General features: G+C 38.4%; 1 protein-coding gene across 1 annotated transcript in view; it reads left to right on the forward strand.

The window, feature by feature from the left end:
• Positions 1-6233: 6233 nt before the first annotated feature.
• LOC129749764 (uncharacterized) overlaps positions 6234-26538 on the forward strand; it is a 46896-nt gene continuing 26591 nt past the window's right edge. Inside the window, exon 1 of the mRNA XM_055744838.1 lies at positions 6234-12041. Within this exon, the coding sequence (XP_055600813.1) occupies positions 6234-12041 (5808 nt within the window). The remainder of the gene's footprint in view (positions 12042-26538) is intronic.

The following is a 26538-nucleotide window of genomic DNA, read 5'->3' on the forward strand; positions in this document are numbered from 1 at the left end:
ATTTACTCATGTAAACGTTACTTAAAAATTCTGCAAAAAATCATGGATAAGTTTTGAACCAAAACAAAGCATTTAAGACCCCAGGGTTTGAGAAATTCAAAAATGACCTCAAATCGACTCAGTCTAATTCATATTTTATTATCCCTCTCATAACATTTTCTGGTTGTTTTAACTGTCAAAAATAGCAATAAAAGTGTTGAAAGCGATTCATTCAATCCTGAATTAGTCAGAGATGTACTGAATGTTCCAAAAAAAATTATCTTTGGACTTTTAATATTCCTTGTTTTTTCAGTGTTTTTCATGTTAGGGCCATAAACCTACATTTTATCCCAGAAAAGATTTTTGATGTTATGCAAAAAAAAAAACAAAATATATTTTTTCTAATTTAAGGGTTTTTTACTGTGGTTGGCGCAGTAATTCAAGACGATCTGAGAGCCATCACTTTGAGGTCATGCTCATCGCTGATATTAAGCAGATGTATCGTCAAGTGCTGGTTGACGTATTCCCCCGAGCAACCTCTACAGACCTTCGAGCTAAAAACGGTCACCTACGGCACGGCCAGCGCACCGTTTCTCGCTACCAGGGTACTTCAGCAGTTAGCCGATGACGAAAACCAGAACTTTCCCGAATCAGCCAAGTTTCTGAAGCGCGATGTTTATGTTGACGATCTGTTCACCGGAGGCAGCTCATCAGAAGAAGTATCAGAACTACGAATTCAGCTTGATCATCTGTGCAGAAGGAGCGGACGTGAGCTCTGCAAATTCGCATCAAACGTGGAATCGGTTCTCGACGGCGTTTCTCCCGAAAGGCGTGCCATTCAATCTTCGGTTGAGATCGCAGCAGATCAGTGTATCAAAACCCTGGGCCTACACTGGGAACCAACTGCCGTTAACTTACGGTTCCACATCCAACTCCCGAAGCAACCACCAGACACCCTCATGACGAAACGAATCGCTCTGTCACAAATCGCACAACTTTTTGATCCGTTAGGCCTGGTTGGGCCAGTCATCGTAACCGCTAAGATATTTATGCAGACGCTGTGGAGCCTTACATCCGAAGACGACAAACCTTGGGGCTGGGATCAACCACTGCCAGATTCTCTCGCCACCTACTAGATTAAGTACTACTCGCAGTTGCCTCTGCTTGAGCAACTCAGAATCCCTCGATGTGTTGTTTTGCCCAATCCATGTAACATTCAGCTTCACCTCTTTTCGGACGCATCGGAACAAGCATATGGCACCTGTGTCTATCTACGATCGCCCGACGCCTCCGAAAATGTTCTGATAACTTTGTTGACAGCCAAATCAAAAGTTTCCCCGTTAAAAAGGCGCAGCATTCCTCGACTCGAACTCTGCGGAGCACTAGAAGCAGCTCAACTGTACCAAAAGATCTGCTCCGCTTTCGGATCGAGGTTTACGACATTCTTCTGGGTCGACTCTACTACCGTTCTTGCCTGGCTTAAGTCTAGCCCATCTGTTTGGACTACATTTGTGGCTAACAGAGTGTCAAAAATCCAGCTTGCTTGCGACCTTTGGTGGAAAGGTCCTAAATGGCTTCAATCTGAACCATCGTTCTGGCCAGTCAATCAGCATAATCAATCGTTCGAAACGCAGTTGGAATCTCGTTCAATTCCGATTCAACTTTTGACATCAACAGCTGATCCTTCTTTCGTTGACCTGTTCGTCGAACGATTCTCATCGTTCCAACACATGGCACCTAGAATACTTGAATAAATTACGACCACGAAGCAAATGGACTAACTCACCGGCAACGGTCCAAGAAAACCAGCTGGTTCTCCTGAAGGAGGAAAACATCCCACCAATGCGATGGCCGACAGCAAGAGTGACCCAAACACATCCTGGCTGTGACGGAATCGTCAGAGTGGAGACTCTGAGAACACCCAAAGGCTCCTGCACAAGACCGGTGTCCAAAATCTGCCTACTGCCGATTGCATCATCGTCGGAGGAATCAAATAAAACAACCGGCGATGAACAATCAACATCAGACAAGATTTCCATTTAAAGCGAACTCGTTTCGGATCCAGTTGAGAAATTATGTATCCAAGGCACTTTTCTGCTTGGATCAGGTGAGTTCCTGTCCAACTTATGTATTCCCCTCAATTTTTGCTACTGGGTCTAAAATTGCAGCACCATTCGCTCCCGAGGAAACCACAACACAATCCACATATTTTCCGCAAAATATAAATCGCACAACACCACCGTTCGAGTCGACGTTCCTGTTCCAGCTGGTTAACTTTCAAGGCACTGTTTGTCTCTTTGGTGCATTCTACTGGGGACTTGTCGAATATACAAAAAATCTACTATTTGTGTTAAGTAGAGATGCTCTTAAACTCACACAAACCATTGCGATCAGTGCCAGTAATTACCCCGTCACAGTGGTCCAAAATGCGAAAAACGTGATCGTTGCTTATAACTTTTTTAGGTCACATTTTAGCATATCGGTGTCTTCGGAGAAATTCGTCTGTAAAATCAGCTCTATAATAAAAAACTATTATTTTTCTGATAAATCCCCCTACAAGTGAGATAAAATTTCTAACTTCTCTGTTATAGGTTTTAGCTCTTTGATGCCTTCGTTAAAAATCAAATTTTCTACAACTTTGTCTCAGATGCCAAGTTTCTAAAATAATTATTATCCGAGATATCGGCCAAATAAGAAACTTAACCTCTAAAAATCAGTTTTTTAATAATAACTTTTTTCAGTCAATTTAAAGTTTAATACAATGTTCCACAAAGTTGTTTGTCATACTAAAATACACCACTTTGTTGAACATTTCAAGTTTGTAAAATGTGATACTGCAGAGCTATGTTAAAAATATTACCGAAAATAGGGCTTTTTCACGCCTTATTTTACAAACACCGGGCAACATCGGGCAGCCCGCTTTAGATGCAAAATGAAGTCGAAGATTTCGTCTACAAGATGCAGGTAAAATCGCCAGTATCCACTTATATCCAAGCGAGAAACATCAATTTTACTTTTCCATGTTTGCTTTAAAAACAACGATTTCTATGAAAGCACATACAGCGCATTCTACTAGGTACGTGTGTTTTTTTCTAGCTTTTCCCTGCGCGATGTCAGAAGCAAAGGTTTGGAAGCGCATTTGTATTATTAGCATCTCCAGCTTGTAGAGGATATCTATTTGAATTGAACACACAATAACCTGTACTAATAATACAAATGCGCTTCCAAACCTTTGCTTCTGACATCGCGCAGGGAAAAGCTTGAAGAAAACACACGTATCTAGTAGAATGCGCTGTATGTGCTTTCATAGAAATCGTTGTTTTTAAAGCAAACATGGAAAAGTAAAATTGATGTTTCTCGCTTGGATACAAGTGGATACTAGCGATTTTATCTGCATCTTGTAGACGAAATCTTCGACTTTATTTTGCATCTAAAGCGGGCTGCCCGATGTTGCCCGGTGTTTGTAAAATAAGGCGTGAAAAAGCCCTATTTTCGGTAATATTTTTAACATAGCTCTGCAGTATCACATTTTACAAACTTGAAATGTTCAACAAAGTGGTGTATTTTAGTATGACAAACAACTTTGTGGAACATTGTATTAAACTTTAAATTGACTGAAAAAAGTTATTATTAAAAAACTGATTTTTAGAGGTTAAGTTTCTTATTTGGCCGATATCTCGGATAATAATTATTTTAGAAACTTGGCATCTGAGACAAAGTTGTAGAAAATTTGATTTTTAACGAAGGCATCAAAGAGCTAAAACCTATAACAGAGAAGTTAGAAATTTTATCTCACTTGTAGGGGGATTAATCAGAAAAATAATAGTTTTTTATTATAGAGCTGATTTTACAGACGAACTTCTCCGAAGACACCGATATACTAAAATGTGACCTTAAAGTTATAGGCAACGATCACGTTTTTCGCATTTTGGACCACTGTGGCGTAGCTTGGCATCTTCTCGTTGAGCATTTCCAAAATCCATCACGCCTGAAACAAACCTACGTCGACTCTTTATTTGAATTTTCGCAACTCAAAAAGGAATCAGCCTCTGACCTTCACTCCCTTGTCGAAAGGTTTGAAGCCAACGTCCGGATTCTTAAGCAGCTGGGAGAGAAAACTGAATATTGGGACGTTTTGCTCATCCGAATGCTTAGCATTCGCCTTGACCCAACCACCGCACCCGTAGAGATTGGGAGGAGTTTTCACCGTCAAAGGAGGGTGCAACATTCCAGGATCTCGTGAGTTTTCTTCAACGACGAGTCACGGTCCAGCAAAGTGTATGCAACAATCTACCGCAAGTGTCTTCAGTCAGAAAACCAGTACCCCGTCTCACACTCGTCAGCCATGGGGCTACTCAGTCCAACTTTCGTCAATGTTTCGCCTGTTCCGACCACCATCCCATGTACCAATGTTCGATTTTTTCCAAAATGACCTTCGAAAACAAGGAGAAATTAGTTCGTCGCCAACAACTTTGCCGGAATTGTCTGCGGAAGGGTCATGTAGTTCGGAATTGCTCATCGAAGACACCTGCCGGAAATGCCGAGGGAGACACCACAGTCAGTTTTGCAGTGACGTGCCTGCTGCTGCTGAGCGCATCAAACCACGAACTGAATCCCACGCAACGACGGATCCCATCCCCACCAGTGAAGCCTCTTCTTCGCTATCAGCCACAGTTCACACCCCAGTTACTCGTCGAAAGTTCAACAAGGTGATTCTCGCAACTGCAGTGATAAATTTGGTCGACGATCATGGTAATAACCACTTGGCAAGGGCACTTTTGGACTCAGGAAGCGAGTGCAGCTTCATCACCGAGTCATTCTCACAGCGACTTCAAATTCAACGTAGAAAGGTCCATCTCTCAATCTCCGGCATTGGCCAATCATCAACGCTAGCTCGTTTGAAACTTCGAACTACAGTACGATCTCGAATTTCCGGATATTCAACTGTCGTAGCTCGTGCTGCCTAAGCTTAAGCTGAATCTTCCCTCAACAACGATGGACATCTCAAAATGGAACTTTCCTGAAGAAATCAAGCTTGCGGACCCAGCCTTCTACCAAACACAAGACATCGACGTGGTCCTGGGCGTTGAATTTTTTTTTGACATTTTCAAATCATCAGGTAGAATCTCGCTAGGTGAAGGTTTCCCGATGTTGGTGGATTCGGTCTTCGGCTGGGTTGTTTCCAGGAAGGTAATGAGGTCGAATCATATCAACGCCATTTCCTGCAATGTCGCTACGGTTGCGGACATCCAACGATTCATGCAACGGTTTTGGGCGATTGAGGAGGAAAGCGCCGTTCCTAGTCTCTCGGAAGAAGAAGCGGCGTGCGAGGAGCATTTTCGTCGTACAGTTCAACGTGCGCCAGATGGCCGGTATATTGTGCGATTGCCTTTTATTTTTTGTTATTGCTGTAAAGTTAAAATTAATTTAGTAAAATTAACGATAAGAAAGTTAATGTTGGTCGAGTTTTGTTGCATGCGCCAATCCAACATCGAACCCATCGCTCCCCTATCAACTGCAACACTAAGTGTCAACATTCGTCAGATCCCTGACCTGACAGTTAAGCTAGCAAAATATTATTAGTATCTAAACAGAAAGAGAAAGAGCTTGAGGACCAGTTAGAGTGGAATCATTACATTTTAGTTAAAACGTGGTCGAGTGATCTTCGAGTTATCGATAAGCAAGTTTAACAACGTATTACCGTATAGTACAGGAGGTATTCAGTGAAGATAACTAACGTATATGAACTGTAGATTTATGAATCTTTAATTTCTTAGATAATTGCGCGCGAACTGGTGCTAAGATACCGTATTCCGTCTTTCACAATTAGACCTCATATACTTTGATGGGTAAGAACGTGTCGAAGCCACGGTAATGACTAGCTTATAACTTTACTATTATCCCCCAGTTCTCGTCATTATTTATGGTGCACTACGGACAAACGTAGGATAATTGAACAAACATACTATAATCATTCTACGGTGAGGTCACTTGGCACTTTCCCTAATAGAAACCCTTTAACATAACCTCAAACTGTTACAGATACCTACATTCTGCACAAGTAAATTGAGTTCAAGACTCACTGCAGTTGTGTGACGGTTAATCACTGACTGTAAGTCAAATCAAATTGTAACAAACAAGCATATTTCTAAAGTCAAACCTATATTTTTAGGAATTTTATATTTTTTTCGTAAAGGAGATAATAATAAAATTGGTTGATTAAACCGTCGTGCAACATTATATAAAATTCAGTCATGGCGAGCATCGAAGTCGGAAATGAGGAACAGCTACCGAAAGAGGATACGGTTATGCCCATGAGTATCGCAGCAAATAAGGATGAGGATGTTAACGCAAAACCGGAATCCACCCCAAATGTAAAGACGCTCGGAGCTAAACCCAGAAAACCCAGAGTTTCAAAAGCACCTACAAAGCCAAAATCGAAACGCAATCCACTCCGAACGGCCAGGAAGCGTGCAGATTTTCACTGTGGAAGTTGCGACGAACGGGACAGTAGCAGGATGGTAATGTGTGACCAGTGCGAGGTATGGTACCACTTTTCCTGCGTAGAGGTTACCTCCGGCGTGGCCAATCAGAGTACTTGGGAGTGCCCGCGATGTGAGACTACAATCAATCGACGAAAATCGATAAGGAATGAGCAAAGGACTCTAGTTCAGCGCCAAGAGCTCAAACTTAATCCAGATCTCGAGGTACAGTCTATAAGTAGTAGGAAAAGCTCCCGTAGCGAGTCTGTCAAGATTGCTGAGCTCCGTTTGCAAAAGCTTAAGGAACTTGCGGAACTAAAACAGCAATACATTGAACAAAAATTTACGATTCTGGAAGAGGCAGTCATGGAAGGAAGTGAGAACGATGTCGATAGTAAGATGGATAAGATGTCGGAAATTGAAGACTGGATAGGTAACATTAACTTGGAAGGAGAAGATCGTGGATTAGCCGTCGAAGACGACCGAATTGAAGAAGACAAACATAAACAAGTCAACAAAATTCCAAGTCGAAACAAAAGGGTTTCCGTACCACGTAATTTCAATCCGGAAAAGCGTTCAACTCCGTTAGCCAGACCTACCCAGCTACAACTACCAACACAACCAACCGACTGTGGAGAGAATGATATTTGCCTACTAAATAAGAGCCAATTAGCAGCACGGCAAGCGCTGGCTAAGGATTTACCTGAGTTTGACGGCAGCTCTGAGGACTGGCCTCTTTTTATTTCGACCTTCAACTCGTCAACCCAGATGTGCGGGTTCACAAACGAAGAAAACATGCTCAGACTTCGCAAATGTCTCAGAGGTAGGGCATTTGAGGCAGTTAGGAGCCGTTTGCTTCATCCAGATCACGTTACGAGTGTGATGTCAACGCTGAAAATGGTCTTTGGGAGACCCGAAGCAATTATCAATGCAATGATATCTAAAATAAGAATGCACGCTCCGCCGATTCTCGAAAGGATGGAGTCCATCGTAAATTTCGCTTTAACAGTGGAAAATTTGCGTGCTAACATAGAAGCGTGTGGTGTACCAGATTTCGCCTACAATGCTACGTTGCGCTCTGAGTTAGTTAATAAACTCCCGCCACCCCTGCAGCTTCAATGGGCCAGAGATTCTAGAGCAATTATGAGCCCTTCATTGCTACACTTTAGTAGTTGGCTGTACACTATAGCGGAGGACGCGAGTGCAATTATGACGTCCAATCCTATCAGCAAGACCCGGCGAGATAAAAAAGAAAGCTATCTGCATTATCATGAGGAACAAAGTGAGAGAGATCCGTGTCCAGACAAAATCGTGGAGAGTGCGAGCTTAACTCATCAAGAAATTAAAAAAAAATCGTTCGAGCTCTGTCGCATATGCTCTGGGCGCTGCACCGCAGTAACCAAATGTGCAACTTTTTTAGCATTAGACTACGAAACTAGATGGGAGTTAGTAAAGGAACGCAGACTGTGTCGCAAGTGTCTCAACAGACACAATGGACCCTGCAGACAACGAAAACCGTGTGGGACAGGTGGATGCGACTACTTGCACCACCACTTGTTACATAAACCGGGAAATCCTGAGACGAGCTCGCCTACTACAGTAACTGAAGAACGAAGTTGTAACACTAATCAAAGCGGGAGAAATGGCGTCTTGTTTAGAATCATTCCAGTTATCCTCCAAAGTGCTACTAAAACGTTGCATACCTACGCCTTTATTGACGATGGATCCGAAATTACGTTAATGGAAGACGAAATCGTCAAGGAACTTGATCTTGAAGGACCTGTACAAAGTTTATGCCTGAAATGGACCAGCGGAACTACGCGAACAGAAAAATCGAGGAAGGTTAATCTGACTATTTCAGGAGCCGGCGGACAGATGAAAAAATATTCAATCTCTAACGTTAGAACTGTTAAGTCACTAGACATCAGGCCTCAAACCCTCGATATGTTAGAACTGGGTAAACGCTTTAAGCACCTGCAAAACGTTCCGATAACATCCTACGAAGATGCGTGTCCCAGGATTCTTATAGGCCTAGATAATGCCCAACTAGGAAATCCCTTGAAGAGCAGGGAAGGGAAACTTGAAGAACCGATAGCCGTGAAGACGCGTCTAGGGTGGACAGTTTATGGTCATTGCTCTGATGAATCCAGTACAGCTCCGTATATCAATTACCATTCTGTTAACCAATGTCCCTGCGACAAAAGTTGCGATCAAGACCTCCATGCTGCCATGAAAAATTTCTTCGCCGTTGAAAGCTTGGGTTTGAGTAAACCCACTTCTACCTTTATTTCGAGAGATGACCAAAGGGCAATTTCCTTGCTCGAAACGCACACCCATGCTAAGAATGGCCATTACGAAACTACACTTTTATGGAAATACGACAACTGTCGTCTGCCCGATAGTAAGCCTATGGCACTTAGCCGCTGGGAATGCTTGGAAAAGCGGCTAAGAAAAGATACGAATTTGGCTAAGGTACTGAACGATAAAATTAACGATTATGTCGATAAAGGCTATGCGCGCCGTCTTACCACTGAGGAACTAACAGAGAAGCATCAGAAAATTTGGTATCTACCAATTTTTCCAATCACCAACCCAAACAAACCTGGGAAAACGAGATTAGTCTGGGACGCCGCCGCAAAGGCGCACGGAATCTCACTAAATTCTCTGTTATTAAAGGGACCCGATCAATTAACCTCCCTTTTTGCTGTACTGTTGAAGTTTCGAGAATACAAGGTTGCGGTGTGCGGAGACATCCGTGAAATGTATCACCAGGTGTTGATACGAAAGGAAGATCAAAACTGCCAACGTTTTTTCTGGGGTAGAAACGAGGATACGAACTTACCTCATACATACATCATGCAAGTGATGACATTTGGAGCATGCTCGTCTCCATGTACAGCGCAATTTATAAAAAACCGAAATGCCGAGAAGTATATGCACCAATATCCAGCTGCAGCTAATGTCATAATCACCAACCACTACGCTGACGATATGCTGCTTAGCGTCGAAAGTGAATCGGAGGCAATCAAGTTGGCTGAAGAGGTTAGAACGATCCACCGTAAGGCGGGTTTCGAACTAAGGAACTTTCGATCGAACGAGAATTCTGTGTCCGACGCCTTGGAAGGACGATCAAAATCGAACGAGTCGAAAGAAATCGACATGGACGTGGGGAGAGAAGGAAGCACCGACAAAGTACTTGGTATGTGGTGGGACACGTCTACCGATTGTTTCACGTTTAAGTTGTCACCAAGAATGGATCCTGAAATTTTATCCGGCAAACGTATACCAACGAAACGGGAAGTTTTGCGAACCCTCATGCAAATATTCGACCCCTTGGGTTTGGTAGGCCACTTTCTTATGTTTCTCAAATGTTTGCTTCAGGAAATTTGGAGATCGTCGGTTGGATGGGACGATCCTATAGGAGATAACGAGTTTCAAAAATGGAAACGCTGGCTGGAAATTCTCCCAACCATGACTGAAGTCAAAATCCCTCGTTGCTACCGTGCGTTCGTGCCGATTACCACTCAAACCGACGTACAGCTTCACACCTTTGTTGATGCCAGCGAGAACGGCATGGCTGCTGTTGCTTATTTAAGATTCGAGAACAATGGAGTAGTAGAATGTGCGTTGGTGAGCTCAAAAACGAGAGTTTCGCCTCTTAAATTTCTTTCGATACCTCGATCTGAACTGCAGGCAAGCGTAATAGGAGCTAGACTCTCAAATGCTATAATGGGCTCATCCTCAATCAAAGTTAATAAGCGCTATTTCTGGACAGACTCTAAAACAGTGCTGTGTTGGCTATCGTCAGATCATCGGAAATATAGCCAATATGTTTCACATCGAGTTAGCGACATCTTAGAGTCCACCGAGCTGTCTGAATGGTGTTGGATCCCGTCCAAATTAAACGTAGCTGACGATGGCACTAAATGGAAAGTTTACCCGGATTTCAATAACAGCAGCAGATGGTTTCGAGGTCCTGATTTGCTGTCACGTCCGACAGCTGAATGGCCTTTGCCGGAAAAGGCAATTTTATCGACAGATATTGAGCTGCGACCCTTCGTCCTCAACCATCACGTCTTATCATCTGCCCTAATTACAGTGGAGAAGTTTTTTTACTGGGCTGTACTTCTTCGGAAAACGGCTTACGCTCTTCGATACATTTATAACCTGCAACGAACTGCAAAAGATCAACCAATTCTCGTCGGCCTACTTACTCGGGAGGACTTGCTCAAGGGGGAGCAATATCTATTTCGATTAGCCCAAGGTTCAGCATACGCAGAAGAAATCGAACTTCTCATCGACCAAAAATCCCATGGCTGGAAAAGCTGTATTCCGCGAAAAAGCCCGCTGTTCAAGCTTTGTGCATTTCTAGATGAAAATAGGGTGTTAAGAATACGTGGCCGTATATCTTTATGTGAGTTTGCTCAGCCAGACACAAAAAACCCTATTATTCTCCCGCGCAATCATCACATTACACGATTAATTGTTTCGAATATTCATTCCGCATATCATCACCAAAACCATGAAACCATAATTAATGAAATTCGCCAGCGATATTACATTCCGGGCCTACGATCATTATACAAAAATATTCGCAAAGACTGTCAGGTATGTAAAAACCAGCGCGTGAAACCTCAGGTTCCGTTGATGAGCGAATTACCACTGAGTCGATTATCAGCGTACACGCGTCCCTTTTCTTATATGGGTATCGACTACTTCGGACCGATGCTGGTAGTCAACGGTCGTAAACAAGAGAAAAGATGGGGCGTATTAGCCACCTGCCTTACTATAAGGGCTATACACTTGCAAGTGGTACATTCGTTAACGACCAGTTCATGTATAATGGCTATACGCAACATAATGAGTAGACGAGGAGTTCCTATCTGCATTTATAGTGATCGAGGCACTAACTTCATTGGCGCTGATAGGGAACTCAAATCCGTTCTTAAAGACGTAAACCAAAACAGATTAATGGAAGAATTTACTTCGCCAGACACTCAATGGAGCTTTAATCCACCAGCGTCCCCTCACATGGGAGGGGCGTGGGAAAGGCTCATCCGCTCAGTTAAGCAGAACATGGCAAAACTGAACCCTAACCATCGTCCAAACGACGAAATCCTCGAAAACATGTTGATAGAGATTGAAAATATAGTAAACTCACGACCACTTACACACGTGCCTGTTGAAGACAGTAATTCGTTGGTCCTGACGCCTAATCATTTTTTATTGGGGTCATCGAACGGTTTGAAACCATGGGTCCCTTTCGATGATAGTTCCTCTGCGGTGCGTAGATCCTGGCAGCTGTCACAGACAATGGCAAACGTATTTTGGAGACATTGGGTCCACGATTATCTTCCAACTTTGACCCGAAGATCGAAATGGTTCGACGACACCAAGCCTATCGAAGTCGATGACATTGCAGTCATTATAGATCCGAACCTACCACGCAACTGTTGGCCTAAAGGACGCATTATCGCCACAAACATTTCGCCCGACGGCCGCCGGAGATGGGCAACTATACAAACATCAACAGGAGTTTATAATAGACCAGTAGCGAAGCTTGCAATCTTGGACATCGGCGTGAGAGGAGTAGCGCCACCAGTTGGAAACTAGTGCACTCCGGGGGGGACTGTTGCATGCGCCAATCCAACATCGAACCCATCGCTCCCCTATCAACTGCAACACTAAGTGTCAACATTCGTCAGATCCCTGACCTGACAGTTAAGCTAGCAAAATATTATTAGTATCTAAACAGAAAGAGAAAGAGCTTGAGGACCAGTTAGAGTGGAATCATTACATTTTAGTTAAAACGTGGTCGAGTGATCTTCGAGTTATCGATAAGCAAGTTTAACAACGTATTACCGTATAGTACAGGAGGTATTCAGTGAAGATAACTAACGTATATGAACTGTAGATTTATGAATCTTTAATTTCTTAGATAATTGCGCGCGAACTGGTGCTAAGATACCGTATTCCGTCTTTCACAATTAGACCTCATATACTTTGATGGGTAAGAACGTGTCGAAGCCACGGTAATGACTAGCTTATAACTTTACTATTATCCCCCAGTTCTCGTCATTATTTATGGTGCACTACGGACAAACGTAGGATAATTGAACAAACATACTATAATCATTCTACGGTGAGGTCACTTGGCACTTTCCCTAATAGAAACCCTTTAACATAACCTCAAACTGTTACAGATACCTACATTCTGCACAAGTAAATTGAGTTCAAGACTCACTGCAGTTGTGTGACGGTTAATCACTGACTGTAAGTCAAATCAAATTGTAACAAACAAGCATATTTCTAAAGTCAAACCTATATTTTTAGGAATTTTATATTTTTTTCGTAAAGGAGATAATAATAAAATTGGTTGATTAAACCGTCGTGCAACAAGTTTATTACAAAAAGTGCGTGTTTACTTACCAAGACTGAAAAACCGAAGAAGAAACTACTTACCTGGAACTCCAAAGCGCTGATCCGAGGACGACATAATTAACCTGAAAGGAAATATACTTACCGGTGCACCCTCTGCTGCCTTACGACTTGCTGATCGGATTTAGAAACGGACAAGGTACTTCCAGACTGCTCATTTTAAAACTGTTCAACTGCAGGATGAAAATAAAAATTTGCAAAACCTGCTATTTTTAAATAAATTTCATTGATTTCAGATGTTAAATTTTAAAATGGTTTTTATTTTTTTCGTAAAAGACTTAACTTCATATCATGTTAACAAAAAGTGAAGCTTAAGAAAAGGCTAAACCAAATTTCATTTCAAGCTTATTTTAATTTCCTTAATGATTTAATACGCAAAAATTCCTTCTACCATAAAAATTTCCATACAAAATTAAATCGCATAGTGCTGATTCAGGAATCAACTAAATCATTACAAATTTTACACTGATGCTTGATGACCTAATCCAAGTATCACAGATTAAGCCAATTGGCTTTTTTGAGTTTCATTATTGTTTTATGAAGACTTTTCCATGGCATCCAATTTTTCAAACGGTTGTATCGAAACATAGGAAATGCTTTATTTATCGTGTGTTTTAAAAAAGCCTGAAAGTTTGCTAAAAGTTGCAAAAGTATTGGTAAAGCTGCAATAAAACACATACTTTCCTGTTTTCATAAGGCCTTGGTACCTGTTTAAATAAAGCATGTTCAGGGAAAGAAATGGCACCACTGAATGAGTTACCACCCAACATATTTTCTCCCGCTCGCTATCTACTACGTTCCCCAGTAGCTAAGATAGGAACAATACAATCGCGCTTGACTGTCTAGTACAGGGTGGGGCAAAGAGAACTAGGGGAAAGGTTTCCTAAATGGGCCTATCGGGTTAAATGACCCTACGGCTGTTTGATGAAATGGCTGACTAGACAGCTTATCTGACCAATGCATTTTGAGGGTGATACGCTTAGAACATAAGGCAAGAAAGAATTTTATGAATTCACAAACTCAAAAAAAATTAAAAAATCATACAAGGTTTTGATACATTTTGATGTAATATTTCGAATTTTAAAAATTATACGTAGAGAAACTTAAAACAAAAACTAGGATGGTTTTTATTTTTTACTCAAATGAACTTTAGAAATTAAACATATTTCAGCTTTTGTAGAGGTTTGATAATGATTATATAGTGGAACTAGCTGACCCGGTGTGCTTTGCTCCACCTTCCAAAATTCAATTAAATTTATTAAAATAATTAAAATTCAGTTTTATTGCCTAGACAGCGTTTCAAACCATATTTCAACATAATTTAGAAGCAAATGCTTTAAAAAAAGAAAGAGCAGCACCTGAAGTTTCCAACTACAATTCAAAGATGTTTTAATAATATTTTCTTAAAATTGATCTCTAGATTTGTTTTTCAAGATCTGAAAATTTCACTCTGTATTTATGAACTTCAAAAAGTTCATAATGATGTCAAAATGTATGTTTTATTGATAAAGACTTCCAGTCCTTTCCCTCTTGCAATGCAAGAAGTGCTACTATTAAATCATTTTTTGTATCTAAATGACGCAACATTTCGCTTTATTTGTCTCATAATTTTTCAAATTATGCCAAATATGATTTGAATAAAAATCTTCTTTCCAACTCTACCCAGAAATAAGGAAGGCTCTCAAATTTTTCGTATGCAAACAACCTCTCTTCCTTGTGCTTGATAAATTCCTCGGTTCATGCCAACAAACTTGTATGGAAGCCCTGATAAGTTTTCAAGCTATTCAACGCAATTCATATGGAACTTCCTTCGTTCCTTCCATCTTAACACTGCAATGCAAACAGGTTTTTAACACTCATAAAAAACATATCTCGTTCCCAAATACCTTACCATGTTAAAATCATGTTAATAATGTATTCGCCATATACTAAATTTGTAGACGTGACCCATTACAACTTGAAGTAGTGCCAAACTGCACATGGCGTCTTTTTTACTGCAAATTACTATACTTTTAATGATTTAAGCAAAAAGTGTAAATATAATTCATACGGATAGGCTAAAACCCAATGAATCAAGGAAAAACATTTCAAATTTCAATTTTTCAATTTTCTCTCTTTTGTGATGAAAGTCCTTTTAAAGATTTCTACTAACTGACCTTATCTTTTTATTAAGAATCGATTGAAAAGTAGATTTTCTAAGATTGAATGGATCGAAAAAAAATCTGTACATGCTTCGATGGTTGTATGAATATTTTCTAGAAATTCATGCAAAAATCACAAAGAACCTTAAAATGTAGATTTTTGCGCCGAGAAGGTTATCAGTTATCAAAGTTTCTTTTGCTTCTATTTATTTAATTTCAATCTTCATTTCGATACCCCGGGCAAGTGCAAACGGATTTTACCATAGTTGAACTTTTATAAATCTAAGAAAAAATTCAAATCCTTAAAACAAATCAATTTTCGATTGTTGACAAAAAGTTATTAGCAAGTGAAAACACTATGTTTTTTTTTAACTTATTCATAGATGCGAAACATAATGTAAGGCTTTGAAATGAATTCAACACTAGCTCCTCAAATTTTATTGATAAATTTGAAGTTTTTATGCAGTATAAGTTTATGTATGATTAGCCCAACAATTTATTGATCAAGAAATGATTTATAATTTTTTTTGTAAACGTTGAACGTTGTGTACTTTCCCAAATAAAAACTTTTCCGGAAAATGCATATTGTCACCTTTTTTTATGAAAAAGTGGTTAATTTTATTGATAACTTCCGCTTGCAAAATATCAAAAAGTTCTCTGCATTCGGACTTTGAAAACATCAATCCTCTATTTAAAGGACAGGCTGTTTTTCAGCTCAGTGTTTGTTCATTTTCCTCGGATTTTGTTGTTGTTCTGAAAATTTATAAGGCGCTTGATACATACATGTTCAAAAAATGTTTTCAATCTATTTCTGTTGAAAACATTTTATCCTTTTTTCTGTTTTCGATTGCATCTAAACTAACCTTCAAGACTTATTGATTTTAAAATTGTATGTATATCTTCCCACTTGTTTTTCGCACGTCCGCAAACAGTCATACCATCATTCCATACTTTTTAGACAACAATTGCTGCTTTAAATAACACGAAATCAGAATAGTTTTAATTTTAAAAATCGTTTAAGATAGTTTTGATTCGATCGGCAAAATATCAATGTGGGTCACATCTAGGCGTCATTCATAACCATGTGCTGTACAAATGAGATATGAATCAAGAAGAAAAAAATCACATCTAGGCTTCATAGCGCCTCCACGTGCATTGAAAATAGGCTTGGTTGAAAAATACGCGCCTGAATGTTCCCACTAATCAGTATGCTATGCTATGGCTGCTATCCTCTAACGACGTCTGTTCGCGACGCCTCGACCATGGAGACGAAAAACAAACCACCCAAAGGAAAGAAAATCTCGAAAAAATGGAAGCCATGACTTTTATTTCATTCAAAAAACTACAAATTTAATTATCACGGACAATTGATGCGACTTTGTGTTGTTTTTATTCGATATAAACCGATTCGCATTTGTACAGAATATTCTAAAAATAATTTCATTCGAATCGTTTGGGTCATTTCGGAGGAGTAGTACTACAAACACCGTTACAAGAGAATTTTATATAATAGATAATAGAGTGTTTTTGTATGCCCCCATCATGTTTGTAAAATGCCTCCATCCTAAAATAACAGGTTAAATAGAATAAATAAATAATTTTTATCTTTTAACCTTCAAATCTAAGCTCTGAATAACATCTTAAGAGAGAATGGAAGATCTAAAAACAGATTTGATAGAGTTTTTCTCATGGATGAACTGCCTCCATAATATGGCAACCCTAACTTTTGTTTTATTCCATAAAATTATGATATACATAGATTTTTATAAAACTTCAGCTTTGTCGTACGGAAATTATTACTTTCTAGCAGTTTCAATTAAATTATACGGAAATATTGCCCAAAAAACAGAAATTTTGTTCAAAACATAAATAGGCGCATTTAGCCCGCACGGTTTGAGGTTCGGCATTTTAGACAACACCTATAATAAAATCATTTTCTTGGAAACAGAAGAAAATTTTAACATAAAATTTACTCCAATGTATAGAAAACAGATGCCTGCACACGTGTATATAGTTTTTGTACACAAATTCGATGTGATATTTGATTAAATCAGTGGTCTGCTTAATAGGCGCATATAGCCCGCTCCTCCCCTACTCCCTAGTTTCAATCAGTCTCTGAAGAGCGCGCGCGCGAGTTAGCGGAGTCGAAGTGGTTTCATGTGGTGGAGGAAAAGACGCCAATTACCTATTTAAATCAAAATCAGTCTTAATTGTTCATATCATTTCGTATTATAGGTTGGTATTGTGTGCCCCACAAGTGATTGGTATTACCTACTTATATGGTGGAATTTTAAGAAAATAAATTGTTCTAAATTAAGAAAAAAATAAAAGAAACCTATTTTAATAGTCAATAACTAAAAAATCAAAAGCATTCGCGAGCATTGAAAAGCCATCCAAAGCAGCATACAGGGTGGCCACAGAACCGGGAAAACCGGGAAAACCGGGAAAAAACCGGGAATTGAAAATCGAACCGGGAAAACCGGGAAAAAACTGGGAATTCAGACCCAAAACCGGGAAAATTGACAAAAGGAAACCGAAATTCAGTTTCGGTTCCAAGATCAGAGATTCAACCCAAAATTCAAAATTCAGAATTATATTTTAAATTTCCAAGATAGATTTGAACAGTTAAAAAACGTGTAAGAGGAGTATCATAAGTTTTTGAATTTATTAACTACTGATCTCTCTTCAATTATCCCTCTTAATTGAAAAAAAAAATCAAAAATTTTATCGGAACCCAGAATTTAAAACTGCATCGAAGAACGAGATGAGAAATTCAAAAAGTCTCGTACATTTTTTTTTTCAAGTATCGCACATCATGATTTATTAAAAAAAAAACACTATCAATCACGGTGTTTTTTGCAGCTTAATAATAATAAATTTGACATTGCTGAGTTGAAAAGGAAACCATCTCATATCAAACTTACTGCTGGAAAAAAATAATACCATCACGGGGCGGGGTACAAATCATTTTTTTTAAGTTGTGCTTTCATAATCAACATTCTTCAAACTGGTCATAATTTATCTAAAAATTTAGAATTACACTTTTTAAAGCTTGGATATGTTGAGATTCCTTTGAAAATTTTAGTAACACTGTTCAGAATTTTCACGAGCTTTTTTATGAGGGTGTGTTTATGTCGGTAGAAGACACAAAGTAAATTCTTTAAAAATGTTAAAATGATTCAACATTGCATGGTACTTCACTTAAAATACCTATTTATCATTTCGAATAAAGTATTTAACAAATAACAAAATAATGCGATAAAATAGATTATTTTTACTTTTTTCTTTTCGTTGGTACAGGGCAACAAAATTTACGTTTTTCCGTTTGAAGAGGTTTTAAGAGCTGATTTTGGATGATTTGAGGGTGACATATCCAAATATGTAGTTTGTTTTTTTTGCTATCTCTAGTTTTTGAAATTCAAGGGTTAATTTTTGAAATTTTTTATCAAAAAAAAATGTTTTCTTTGAAAACGAACACACGCACATAGAATCTTAGTGAAACTTCATGTTTCTTTGAAGAGATTTTTTTCCTTAACTCTAAGCGTACTTCTTTTAGAGTTATGATGGCTAGCATCAAAATAAATCAAATATTTTTTTTTCAAAGCATGAGCATAGCATAGCATAGCATTGGGTGACTACACACATCTTGCATTGGCTGATACACAAAGTACAACTCAATAATCAAAACAAACACAAGATGCCAAAACGAGTTTCTGAATTCAAAACTCATTTCAAGTGTTGGTTTTAAAAATAAGTGTGGTACAATAATGCACACCGTGACAAGTCAATATAATCATAATGAGGATGATCTGATACAGCTAAATGAACTTTTTAGGTGCAGAAAACTCATGCGACCCAGGGTGCTGTATTCAGTTAGGTAAGAAAAAGGGTATATACATGGGAAATCCTACTTGGCAAATAGGACTGATAAGCAAAATAAAATAAATATGGTGTTAAAGCATTAAATTTAAAAAATGAAACGATCTCACCATAGTCCGTAAAAAGGTGGTATGTTTCTGCCGGTGCTGTTTCCCAATTCTTCCTGAATCCAGTCATTTGGAAATGGGTTGCATCCAAATATTTTTTTTATATCTGTTGCCTATGAGCAACGCGCATCGCAGCAATCAGGAAAATTTGCTTTCGTTTGCCCATCGCGACCACATCCTTTTTTCACTTTCATTGACCTAAAATTTAGGCAGGCCACGGCAATAGCCATTTGCCAAATTCCGCTGATCACTATCACTATCTTTTTTAAAACAAATTTTCCTGGCTTCACCAGCTATCGACGACTTGAACACATTATTGTACCAGGGCATCGTAGAATTTTGCACTGCGCAAGTAAAAAACAGATCACACAGCCAGCCCTTTTTTCTTTGCTCGTCTAAACACTGTTTTTAAAATCAATATGAATGTATCACCCACTACAAACTACTAATTTATTACAAGTTGCAAAAATTGATTTCTTTAGCACGAGTTGTAATTTATCCAACTGGGCTCACCGTTGGATAATTACGTCGAGAGCTGAAAATGTCGAATCTTTTCTCGAATTGCATACACAATTTATGCTAAATCGGAAAATACCTTTGAAATACAATTGATTGACTCACAAGAATTGCATCTTTACAAATAACCACATGTTAACGACCGTTAACAGTATGTATCGATACAGTTTTTAGTGTCTGAAACTTAAGTGCTAAACTTCAATTGTATAAAAAAAATATATATAACAACGATTCAAACATTTAATTTGTTTTTTTTCAATTATTTGCCTTTTTCAATATAAAAAAATCTTTACTGAATACTAAAGAAAATCTTTTTAAAACTTGGCTGAAAATAGAAGACAAGTTTTTCGGAAAACGGTAGGGTCAACTGAGGTTATTATGAACAAAGATTATTCTTTTTTGGTCTTATCTGTTCATAATTATCCAGATGGGAAGAGTCCCTATCTAGCTTTGGTCGCGTACGGTTCAGTTTGCTTGTTTGTCTCTCCGGTGTGTCGGTGGTTACAGCTTATGTAGCATAGAAAATTGCGTTAAGTGAAACAAAAATTAAAGAATCTAAAGTGTTGTTTAGTAGATGTTAAAAAAGAAGGAATATTCAGTGAATTATTTGAAGCTAACTCTTATGAATATTAGAGTTCTGATACTTCGTTTTATGGCCAAATAATGATTGTTCTAATGCTACATATGTGGGGGTCGTTTTTTTCTCCTTTCGGAGATCCGTGGAATATTTTTTTTCCAACAAATTCTCGCGCTACGGTGTTATGAAATGTGGTTACTAGGAAAGTGAACGAAGAGATCAAGGAAGATGTAGTTTGATGGGACTTCAATAAAATTTTGGAAATCAATTGGTGGTTTGAAAATGCTGAGAACATAGGATCTGACGACGGGACATGCACAATCAAGTTCGGACGCGTTGCTGAAAATGATAGTCAAAAACAAAGCAAGCAGTGAGGACGTTCTAATTATTTGAATTATTTCTCTCTTTTCTCTTTCGCTCTTGTATTCTTTGATCAGACTTATTTTAGCTTTAGCTCTACCACGCAGTGATTCACTGACAGTAAACATGCGTTGCCATGGGAACGGGGGCGGAGGGTCTGATTCCTAACCATCAAGCTTTTTGGAGATTTTGATGTTCTCAAAGTGGGTGGCGAGGAAGAGAGATTGGGCCGACTTTCCCGAGCAGTAGCGGTGTTCAATTATGCTACAATGTCATTATCGATTAGGTTTCATTGAGATGCTCGGCAGAAGTAATGGGATTCGTGATTTTTGTTGAAGCAACTTGCTATGTGGAAAATTCTAGGCATTAATTGACTAGTCTCTAGATTACCGTACAATGTGAGCATAATTGGTAAGCGAATGCCGACTGCTGGTTGTTCGTTTGGCATGAGGAGCGGTAGGAATATCAATCATTTATTTGTTTTTTCACCAACATAGTTACATTTTGAAGATGGAATGTTTTGCTCTTATGTTTTTGTATTTCCCTAGACTAAATTGATTCAAGCCTCCCAAATATTAATGGAGTAACTAATATACGTTCAAAAAATAGATTTGCGTATTGCATCTTAGGAATCAATGAATGTTGATACTTTTTTGGAATTTTAAGAATTTCATACTTATTATACTGTCTTTTTTTCTGTTTTGATTTAGCATTTCGAGCAATATTTAATCCATTTTATCTCGCGAGCATGATTGATCATTTTTTATATCTTATTTTTTTATCTATGTTAATTCTTTGTAAGTATTTTTTAGAAACTGGAAAAAGGTCGTTAAACGGTATTGAGCATTCAACTTAAGGTAAGATTTGGGTTCAATGGAATGGTAAGATTTTGATTATGGTGTTGTATGGTAAGATTGATTTGCTATATTTCCATTTTAAATGATTTATTTGATATATAAATAATAGAATGACCAATCAGGTGCCAGCTGGGCAGGTATCTACACGTATGCGGAATACCTGTCGAAGATTCATTGCATGTTAAATGTGATGAATTTTAAAACGGCTGTGTAGTTGATTGACTCATTCACTCATATAAAACTATCACATACACGTTAAACATTCACGCCACAACAGTTCATACGAAGCCATGGTGTCGGGTATGCGGTAATTTGCATTACAGATTCGCCGAAATATTAATCTAAAGGATGCAATTTAGCGCATGCGTTGGCGAAACTGCGGTGAATCCGTGCACCCATGGTGGATTATCTACATACATACATACATACATTATCTGTTCATAATTATCCAGATGAATTCGGGGTAATAATGAAAGCTGTTAAAATTCTTGCTACGTAACAATCTTTAGTGTTGACATTACTTTTAGATTAATCTAAACACTGCGTCTAGATAAGATTAATGGTTTTTGAAAATTTACCCTTAATTAGGCATGGGTAATTTTTAGATTCATAATGGAATAGGGAATCATGTCTTACAATCTCATATTTACAGATTTGGAAACTGATAAAGTTGTGTATTACGGTTTATTTTCAAGATCTTGATTATTATTGGTACATATTTAAACATGAATGATAAGTTTAGATAAACAAACAGTGCCTGAAAACAAGTGTTCATAATTACCACGTATTTTTAAGAATTTGGGGAAATTATAAACAATTATCTGTGAATCAGTGAGATAAATGTTGAGTAAAAATTTATATTACACTTGAAGATGTATTCATTAATGAATGTAAAACCGCTGGAAACAACATTTTAACTTAATTTACTTCGAAGAGAGTTACATGATTGAACGCCCTCAGAACAGTTTCGAATATTCTCAGAGACGTGGATTTTGTGAGCTGTAGTAACACACTTGGTATCTGTAACTTGTAACTTATGAAAAAATGATAGAATGTCACATGACGAATGATAGATTGAAAAGTACTGACACACAATTTTTAATTTTTTTGTAAACATGACTTAAAAACCCCTAACGATTTTGTGTAGTATGTTTTTTTTGATCATTTAAAAAAAAATGTGATGAATACCTTAGAATAGAATCGGGTTCGTCTAAGTGTTGAATGATTTGAGTGTTATGAAACAACCAAACTGCTGCTATTAGCAAGACTGTCCCATATGCATTTTCGTCATTTTTCAGTTTATCTCAAAAATCGTTCAAATACAGTTAGTTCTTCAATTTAAACTAAAAACTTTCATAACTTTGTTCTCAACATATGTGAAAAAATACCAAGTCATGCCTGTCCCATATGAAATATACCCACAAAGCTGTCCCATATGTATATTTTTACAGAATGCTTTAAATTTGCTCCTCTAATTTACGTTAATTTTACAAATATTCATACAATGTTTACAACAAAATAAGCATTCATTGAAATTACGAAATTTAGACTAGATAAAACAGTACAGTAAAGTCAAAAATTACAATTTCCATAATTTTTACAAGCTAAGTTTAGCCTAATGGGTAAATTCCACCAAACTGTTTTTTTTTTTAAATTTCGCATGAGGCTTATTGAGTTGTTCGTTGTAAAACATGGAAAATAGTAAGTTACAAAGCCATATTTTTTTAGGTTTTTGTCATGCTGTTACTTGCTGCTTGGACTTTCATAAAATCTATGAACCAAAATACGCGTAGATGGTAGCACACGCGTAAGTCATATTGTATTGATATTTCTCATTAAATATTTGCAGCTAAGATGCTTCGCTTTTTCTGGTTCAGCATTAATTCAATTTGAAGATTTTTATAGTTTATCTGAAAAGATAATCGACCTAAAAACTTTCCAAAAGATGAAGGTACAGGTTGTTTTATTCATAAAACGTTGTTATTCATTTTATTTTAGACCTAGTTCTTACGATAAACTTACGTTATCTTTACCTAAATATGGCATAAACATCATTTCAATCTTATTTTCATCAGTAAACAATCAGTAAAGTGAATAATACAGCGCAGATAGAGAATCAAATGATCAACTGACAAAAGAAAAGCCAAATATGGGACAGCCTTTCGGGTACATTTAATACGCATGCGGAATATACTCGCAAGGCTGTCCCATCATTATTTTCTCCTCTGCATCAACAACTTCCAAAGCAAAAAAACATTTGACGAAATTCTACAACAATTATCTTAATATCTGTGAAGAAAGAAAAAGAAAAGGTAAAGTTTCAAGCGAGAAATCCACGAAAGTTTATAAAAATCTTTAAAGACGTTTTTCTCGGTTCGTTGTTTTTGCATATGGGACAGACTTGCCGGCAGCGGCAGCAAATATGTTGAAAATTTTGCTATATCCAGACGAAAATGGACAATAAGAGCCTGGAAAATCTTGAATTTTTGACCGGGAAAACCGGGAAAAAACCGGGAATTTCAAAATGAAAATGTTGTGGCCACCCTGAGCATAGGCTTCACCGGGGCAACCACTCGAGCAATGTTGGGTGTCGGCTTAGGCTCGTCGGACAAAAACTTCGCACATTGAAGCCATTAGCATCATAAATTCCATCAGTAAGCAATCTAGTTAGCAGCGAAGCAAGTTCAAAGCGTTTAACACTCAGCATTTCGAGCGGAAGTGCCAAGGAAAACAAAGCAGAGGAAGAAGTAGGAAAAAAAATTTGACTGCCGTCGCCGTAAAAACAGTCACCAGCTAGCAAGCAAACCACAGCAAGCGCCGCCGAAACTTAACATAGCATCGCACCAAACTTGGCAAAGCATTTTGCAGCCAGCTTCTTTCCTCGCGCCCCGCGTTGAACACTTGACATCGCGCTTACTTTTTTGCACAGGCTACTGCGATTCAGCTGTTCAGTCCAAGGAAAAACGCCGTCGCACAGAGAGATACAGCTCAAAGGTGCAGTCTCGACTCGACTCGTTTGATGTCTGTACGTATGAACGTGTGCGTCTGTTTGTGTATGTTGATATGTGTGTGCGAGTATGCGTGTCTCTGTTTGTTTTCCCGAGCAGGGATTTTCTTCCCCCGAAAGCATAAACCGCAAAATCACTTTCGCCAAAGCGCTAGCTGGAAACACTTTTGGCTGAAGCTCTTGACGAGTGGTTGACACGCCTCATCAGCCAAGTGGAAACTCATTAACGGCTCGGCTCGGCTTTTTCTTTGGCACTTCCTCGTTCTTTCTCTCTCTGTCTCACTCACACCTCCAACACGCCATCAGCCAACTGTCTACGTGACCCTTGTCATATGGCACCTTTCGAGTGAGGGAAGGAAGCCGGAAGGCAACTAAATAGGACTGGCGTTTGTTTTGTTGCCCTGACAGCAAAGCTCAGCACTTCCGGCCGGATTGGTCCATTGGCAGATTTGGGTCGAGAAAATATTTTGATACCACTCGAGATGTCGCAGATCAAAAGGCAAATTAATACTGGTTTTGAAGTTCGGTGACTGACTTCATTGTTTCAAATTGAATCTGAATCCACAAGATTTGATCGTTGTTATGAAGAGAAGGGGAGAAATATTGGTTTTGGAAATAAAAAAGTGCGTTAACCATCATTCGAAGAAGAGTGTCAGTTTGAAATTCTAGGAAGATTAATACATTGCAACTTTTTTTCGAAAGATTTCAAAATAAATTATTTCCTGTAAGATCCATTTTAATTTCAGAAAAAAAATGGCATCAATATTTTTCTATAAAAATATTATTTTGCACCCGGTAGCATGAAATTTATATGGAAACTAGCTGATCCCGTACGAACTTCGTTTCGCTTTAAATCATTGGTACGTCAAAATGAGTTTAGAAAATGAATTCGAAACATTCTTTTGAAAATTTTGGGGAAAAAATTCAACAGTGTTTAAAGTCGCTACTATTACTATTACTTGAAATTCAAATTACACAGTTGATTGGCTTTTCATTAAAATTTATGTGAGAGTGTTTTCTTTTCGATCGGTTGCAAAATCTAGACATTATGGCAGAAACATGTACTATTTCTTTATGTGCACGACTCTTTTGCTTGACCTTCACACTTAAATTGGTATCAATTAACTGCCTCCAACAAAATTATTGCACAAAACACTGAACATTCAATGAAACCCTCTTTTTTGTCTCATGGCCCGAAACTCGAAAATTGAAACCAATTTTACGTTCCTCAAAACTCCCTTGTGCCATTTTTTCTTTTCAAATTATATGTAAAATAGCGTCAGGAACTTGAAAACAGAGAACAGTGAATATAGACGCCCTTTTCGCCGACCCTTGACACGGAACATGCCTAGAGTCCACCTAGAGTCAATTGCTCGTAGTTTATAACCCTCATCTGAACATTTTTATCTCAATCCGATGCATGATCACGACAATATCGCGAAAACAGTGAGCAACTAACATGGACGGTCTTTTTTTTCACCACGATTCAAAACTTGACACCTGAAATCAATTATCTTTTCTGTTAAACTCCCATGTGTCAATTTTCATTACAATTCCATGCTCAATCAAGAGAATATCGTAAGAACAATGAACAAAACTTTTGCCGACCCCTGAGTCAAGATTTGAAACCTGAAAGCAAAAGAGCGTCCCTAAAAACTCCTATGTGGCAATTTTTATCTCAATCCAATGTAGAATAACGTCAATATCGCAAAAACATTAAAGTTGGGTATGGACGACTCCTTCAGCCGACTTCTGATCCGCAATTCGAAACTTGAAATCGATTGCTCTTCCCTCAAAACACTCATGTGCTAATTTTCATCACAATCTGGTGTTTAATAACGCCAATATCGCAAAAACATTAATCAGTTGATATGGACGACCCCTTTGGCCGACCCCTGACCCTAAATATGATAACTGTAATCGATTGCTCGTCCCTCAAAACACTCATGTGCAAATTTTCATCACAATCCAATGTAAAATAAAGCCAATATCGCAAAAACATTAATCAGTGAATATGGACGACCCCTTTGGCCGACCCCTGACCCTGAATTTGATAACTGTAATCGATTGCTCGTCCCTCAAAACACTCATGTGCAAATTTTCATCACAATCCAATGTAAAATAAAGCCAATATCGCAAAAACATTAATCAGTGAATATGGACGACCCCTTTGGCCGACCCCTGACCCTAAATTT

Source organism: Uranotaenia lowii, chromosome 2 (assembly GCF_029784155.1).
Source record: "Uranotaenia lowii strain MFRU-FL chromosome 2, ASM2978415v1, whole genome shotgun sequence".
Classification (NCBI taxonomy): domain Eukaryota; kingdom Metazoa; phylum Arthropoda; class Insecta; order Diptera; family Culicidae; genus Uranotaenia; species Uranotaenia lowii.